General features: G+C 41.6%; 1 protein-coding gene across 1 annotated transcript in view; it reads left to right on the forward strand.

The window, feature by feature from the left end:
* Positions 1-6,515, forward strand: part of EDIL3 (EGF like repeats and discoidin domains 3) — a 242,251-nt gene extending 235,736 nt beyond the window's left edge. The window contains exon 11 of the mRNA XM_039696365.1: positions 2,648-6,515. Coding sequence (XP_039552299.1) covers positions 2,648-2,797 — 150 coding nt within the window. The 3' untranslated portion in view covers positions 2,798-6,515. The remainder of the gene's footprint in view (positions 1-2,647) is intronic.
* Positions 6,516-6,906: the final 391 nt, after the last annotated feature.

The raw sequence follows: 6,906 nt of genomic DNA on the forward strand, positions 1-6,906 counted from the left end.
GCACTTGGGCAGCAAACAATTTTCCCTGTGCTAAATTATTTTGGTTGTTGGGGTGGTTTTTTTTCCCTTAGACTCACAAAAGTGATGTTTCTGTGGTCATTTTCTCTGCTGCTTTATCCATCTATCAGAACTCCCACATCCTTTCATGCTCCCACTTCTGTGATTGCAGACAAGAAGGGGAATTTATCACTTGTAAAAGAGCATCACCTGGGGAGGGGATGGATTTTGTTTGATGTCCTCAAAGGACAGCACTGGAGAGAAGTTTCCAAAATCCAAAGACGTTCAGCACAGAGACCAAAATCTTTGTGACCATGCCACAAAGGAACCAGAATCGGGGTTGAAATGCTAGATCAGCCAGCTGGCACTTCAAATTCTGATATTTTCCCAAGAACTTCTAGGAAACCTGTAATTCTGCATTAATTCAGTCACATAAGCACTTCTCCAGGAGGTCTATATTCTTCTCTGCATGATGCAAACAACAGTCATTCATTTTAAGTCGAAAAGCCATCAGGTTCAGTTATTACAAATGAGAAGTGAATTGGCTGGCATTTTAAGAGAATGAACATTTCCCATAAAAACTGAAAATAACCCAAGGGGATAATCTGATCATTTTGCCAAAAATTGGTGCTGTGGCCTTTGAATTTAAATAGTGGCTGGCAGGGGGAAAATCTGGCACTGATTTATCACAGATAGGAGTTTTATAACTCACTTTTTTGTGGATTAAGCAATACAGGTACAAATAAGATCATAACATGCACTGTACTGAGCTAAGATGTTTTACTTTTATCACAGCCTGATGCTCTTAATTCATCTGCTGACTTTTGTCTGACATGAGAAGATAACATCCTTGATAATCACCATCTTTACAAGGGTTTATATCGTTGCATCCCAGCAACTTTCATAAGTGATACAATAAAAATTCTTAACTTTAATTATTAATGTTATTTCCTCGGAAGCAGTAACAGGATCTCCTGGGATTAATTTGAGATGGTACAAATGCCAAGTAAAAAGACATTTAATTTTTTAAATGTTAATGATTTTTGCGTAACTTTCAGAGCGTGGCCCTGGCGGAACAGAGGCTGAAGCTTGAGTAGAAGACTCTGCCTTCACCAGGGCTGAGTGTGAATGAATCACAAGATTTAGCAGAGGCAGGGGCTCATGGAATCATAGATTTGGGTCGGGAGGGACCTTTAATTTCATCCAGTGCCACGCCAGCCATGGCAGGGCCACCTTCCCCTGTACCAGGCTGCTCCAGCCCCAGTGTCCAGCCTGGCCTTGGGCACTGCCAGGGATCCAGGGGCAGCCCCAGCTGCTCTGGGCACCCTGTGCCAGGGCCTGCCCACCCTCAGATTGAAGAATTCCTTCCTAAAACCTAATCCCAACCTTCTCTTTGCCACTATAAACCTTAAGTTTAAACAGTGTTAAAAGTTGCGCATCCCGAAGATAAAAATCCATCACGGATCCAGATCCAGTTTCACCATGGGCTGGGTCAGCCTTAAAACTTCCCTGCATATTGTAAGTGCAGGCAACCCCAGCCAGGGGAGAGAATGATGCATCTGACTCCATGTTCTCAGAAGGCTAATTTATTACTTTATGATACTATATTATATTAAAGGCTACTATTCTATACTAAAGAATACAGAAAGGATACTTACTGAATGCTAAAAAGATAATAATGAAAACTCATGACTTTTCCCAGAGTCCCGACTGTTGGGAAGAATGAAATTTTAACAAGAAAGTCTCAGAGATATGTATGCTTGACAGAAAGATTTTTGAATGTAGAAGCTGAAGAAGGAATAGAGATGGAAGCAAGTTTTGATATAGAAGGAAAGAATTGCTGAGCCACTCTCACTGAATAACCAAGGAGGCAAAGGGTTGGTTAGTTAGAAGGGGGTTTTATGACTTAGAGCAAAGGATAAACCCACCTCAAACAAGATGTTTTTACCAAGCAGAAAGATAGCACAGGCAAACAGTCAGCAGATGTTGCAAGGAGAAAAAAGGTCTCAGAATTTTCCACTGCAAGAAAACTGAAAAACAACTTCTAGCTTAAACTGTAATGTGCTAACTCTTAGTGATTGGAGAATAGTAACATGAATATGGTAATTATAGTAGTTATGATAGGCTGTAGGTAAAAGTAAAGGTATAGATGGGTTCTACTGTATTGAGATACTCAGCAAAGAAAAGTACATCATGCATTGTAACCAAAATTCAAGGGTCTCAAAGCCTGCCTGCAGCTGGAGCTGACAGCTGTAGGCACAGGCTCTGTTGCCCACGACCCTGGGCTGCTGTAACACCTTGGATGTAATAAACTGCATTTGGAAGAGCCGCCTGGAGTCCTGCATCCCTTATTTAGGCTCTTACACCTGACACAGCTTGGCCCCAACTGGCCAATGAGTCAAAACAACTCACATCAGAGTCCAACCAAGCAATCACCTGTGGGTAAACAACATCCAAACACATTCCACATGAGCACAACACAGGAGAAGCAAATATGATAAGACTTGTTTTCCTTTTCCCCTTCTGCCTTTCAGCTTCCCAGGAGAAAACCCCTGGGTGAAGAAACCACGTTCAGGGGAACGCGAATGCCACACTCGCGGGCGTTCCAGGGGAAACTTCCACTAAAACCTCCCCCGTTGCTTCCCCACAGGTGTTCCAGGGGAATTTTGACAACGACACGCACCGCAAGAACGTCATCGAGCCGCCGATCTACGCCCGGCACGTGCGCATCCTGCCCTGGTCGTGGTACGGCCGCATCACCCTGCGGTCCGAGCTGCTGGGCTGTGCAGCTGAGGACTGAGCCCGCCCCACTCCTGCTGTAGAAGAAGCTTGTAGGATGCTGAGTGGGGTTTTTCCATGAACCAGTGCTCGCTCATTTTTATGGTAGGCCGCTAGCTGTCTTTCGCCAGGAGGTCTAAGCCTGCCCTTTTAAAACGATCCAATCGGTTTTTTTGCCCTTGAAAAATCTGTTGGTGTTGTCCCTTCTGCTGTGGAATTATCCTCCTAGTTCTCCTCTGAGTTGTTCACCACCAGTTGAAATGCGTTGAGGGAAATAGAGAAAAAAAGAAAAAAAACAGCAGCATCCTTTTTACAAGGAAAGAGAAATAGTGTGATGAAGCTCATTTGCGGCTTCAGGAACATTGGGCTGACGAGTTCTCCATAAACCATACCATCATCTTACTTGCAAAAAGTGATACTGCAGCTTTTAGCAATAAGTTTACTTGGGGATGACTGCATTATAGTAATTGTGCCTATCAAACACTGTCAGTTCTTACGACATATATTTTGGGAAATTCTCCCTGGTACTGTTAAAACACGGTACCTGTGGTGTTACGAGCTACCTTTCACCACTTTCATCCAGACAGCAGAGTCCACGCACCTGGAGGGTTTTCCTAACTGCCCCATTTTCCTTCTCTATTTTGCATGCTGTAGACATGGCCTCCATCTTTTCTGTTTAGTATCACACTGTGCTGGTGTTGTTTTCCTTGAAAGATGTTACCTGTTTTGCATATGTAACCAAATCAGTGTATTATGAAGTTAATGAATTTGCCAAAGTTTACGAATTTTCAAAGTTTCTGTGCTTTTTCCTGGAGACTAAGGTGAGGCACCAGGGCACTTGTGGTGTCTCATCTTGGGAGCCCATGCATTCTATCAGAAATCCCATTCCAGGATGATTTTTCCAGGGGTGAGCACACAGCCTCAAAACTGTGACCTGCCCACCCCATCACCGCTTTCACAAACGCTCTGAATTCCAGCAAGGAGGAAAATGTGGCGTGAAGGAACCAGGTGCTAAAGGACACATGGGAGGAATCACTCCCTTACTGCCAGGAAAGCCTCCCTCTTTAGGCTCTTCCTAAAGTCACAGCTTTCCTCCCAAAAAGGTAAGAGGTGACGTAGGAGCACACCAAAGCTTGTCCCTGGTCACCCTCTGCTCCTAAAAATTCTTTTCAGACACACACCAATGAGCCACCACGAGGCTGTTTCCTATCATGCCCCATCTAGAGGAATGCTTCACACACAGCATGATAGCAACCCCAGTTTAAAAAGTAGATTTTAGGAGGAAAAGTGGAGAAGTAGGGGGCACATTCTCCCCCATGCCTCAGTTTCCCCTGCTGATTGAGATGACAATACCAATCTTTGAAGAGCAATCCAAGTTCCCTTGGAGTAAAGTGATCTGTGACTAGGTTAGAGCAGCACCTCAGACTAAAAAAGATCCCAGCACGGGGAGTGAGGGGACCTGAAACAACAGCACTTGGGATTACTGCCAACCTTTTAATTTCATAACATGCTGATGTGGAGAGAAAGAGAGAATGAGAGAGAGAGAGAGAGAGAGAGAGAGAGAGAGTGAGAGAGAGATGCTGCTGCATGTTTTAGCAAATGTCACTGAACTTATTATACTTTCTGTCACTGTTCCATTCTCACCAAAACTCTAAACTTGGGCACTGCTTCCCAGGCCAGCAGCTAGCTGGCCCACAGTCTGCAAAGGGCAAAGTTTACCTTGGAAACAAAATGGTTTGGATTTCAAAAAAACCCGCATTTAATCACACATTCTCCACCACAGACTAAATATATATTATCCATTGAACTGTGAAAGACTCTAGAATAGCAGCCAGGAATTTTACATACAAGAATTGGGGATATAATGGTGGCGGTTTTCTGATAGTGTCACTTAAACTGTCACATTTTAGCAAACAGAACACCCTGCCTCTACAAAATGACCTAATCCTTAAACTGTATTTATACAAGTATTTATTTTATAAGGCTTAGACATTTAAAGACTTCTAAAGAAGAGTCCTGTAAAGGTAAAAGTATGTGTAAGAAAATGTTGAGGTCCTGTGCAACACTGCTAAGTTTGTTCTTTATTTTTTACTTTGTGCTGCATAACAAAAGCCACTAGACTGTTACTGTCTTGTCTGTAACTGTGTTAACAGCATTCCTTAATGATGTATATATGGAGTGGTCTTCAAGCAAAAGGAGCGATTTTAAAGAGAAAGTCAATCAATTTGGTGGTACTTCTAGCGAGAAAAAAATCTGAATAATGGAGGACAAGTCTATCCCTACATTATCCACTGCCTACATTTTGCAATTTAGGCTTTAGGTCAAAAACAAAATAAAAAGGTAAATTAAAAAAAACCCTAGTAATATCTATCTCTTTAGGGTGTGCACATACAATACTTTAACAGGTTTAAATACATTTTCCTATTATGGAAGAGCAGTTGACCCTGAATTTAATTACAGATATGAAGAATAGTGTAGATATTTCACTAACTCACTGTATCCAAAAAACAGAAGGCCATTTCAGAAAATTAGACTTCCTAGTTTAAAAACTTTGGTTAATGTTCTTCTGAAATATTTGGTTTATGTTCTTAATGTTGGGGTTTTTTTCATGTTATTCATCTTCTGCAACTTCCGTTTTGCTTTTAAATTAATATTTCTCAGTTTAGTAAAGTAATTGTAATCCCTTCATCTGCATACAGAGTTTTCCTGTAATGTAACACAGTAATTTTAATTTGGTATTAATTTTGTGGTGAGTGTTTTCACCCTCATGTCCTGGATCAGCTGTCAGTCTTCATGAGGACAGCTCCATACCTGGTGATAATATTCCGTGACCATTTATTAAAAACCATTTATCAGATGCCCTCACAGTTTCAACCTGCATGCTAGGAATTTATTATTCCTCAGCTACCAAAAAGCATTCTTGGAATGGCATTTCCAGCACCAAATTCTGGTCCCAATGTCAGCAGTGTCAGTCTGAAATAGCTCCTGGTTTAAGTGAAATCCTTCAGATTTAACAAAACAGGTGGGAATCAGATTAGGAGATAGAATTTAACTATTTCCCTTTGATTTGATTTTGTTGTCTAGGTGCATACCTTTGCCATAAGGGGCAAGTTATAAATTAACACAACTGCTCTCTCCCAGTGAAAACAACCGGCCCCAAATAAACAGAGGTGCAGGACAGGAGATGTCCCTTAAAGAGGGGACAGGAGAAAAACTCGGAAATGATCCTTCACTTCTGTTTTAATTGTTAACAGTGACATTGAACAAGGCCAAAAGTGTTCTTCTAATTAAATTTCACCCTGAACCAGCCAAGTATTTGTAGGCAGGCTTCACCTTTGTGTTGCTAGGTAATATGCTACATTTATAGCCTGGGAAATAAAGCACTGGCACGAGGCTCCTTTCTTATTGGCGTTCAGGGCCCGTCGCCTCAACTGGCTCTGGATCCGAGGTTGACTTTCTCTTTTGGAATGGCTTCACACAAATTAAGTGTCAGTTTTGAAGACTAAGGATACTAAATGAGTGTATCTTTGCTATACAACCAATGTGAACTATAATATTCAGTGCTGGCTTCTGATGTGTCAGTAAGTACAGAAGTATCTCGGACACAAACGACCTTTGCAACCTTTCAAGCTGTGTGATATTCAAATGGTTTTGTATATACCTAAATCATGTAGAGCGATGTAAAACCAGTACGACCTTGTCTAGTCTTCAAACTTAACAATAAAACTTTTGAAAAATGAGGTGGTTTACTTGAAGCTGTTGTGTTGCAACACCTTGGAGGAGACACAGCTTATCTCGGTGGCGGCAAGTGTGGAGCAGAGATATCACGTGGCATTTTCCTGGATTCATCCATGGGGTCTTTGTGGTAGGTAAGTTTGTTTCTGGAAAAATCAGCAGTTGGTGCTGTGCTCTCCTTAATGTGCTCTCTTTGTTCTTCCAGATTAAAAAAAAAATACAAAACACTTGTAGGTTTGAACAAGTCTAAAAATACTTTTTTTTCCCTATCTTTCTGCTCTCTGAACGAGCACCAGAAATGTAAAATGACAATTTGATTTCCTGTAAGTCAAATTTCCTGGGATATTTATCAGTCCTTATCCTCTCTCCTCCACTCCTGCATAGGCAAATTAAGTT

This window comes from Passer montanus, unplaced genomic scaffold (genome assembly GCF_014805655.1).
Source record: "Passer montanus isolate IOZ18808 unplaced genomic scaffold, ASM1480565v1 scaffold97, whole genome shotgun sequence".
NCBI classification, from domain to species: domain Eukaryota; kingdom Metazoa; phylum Chordata; class Aves; order Passeriformes; family Passeridae; genus Passer; species Passer montanus.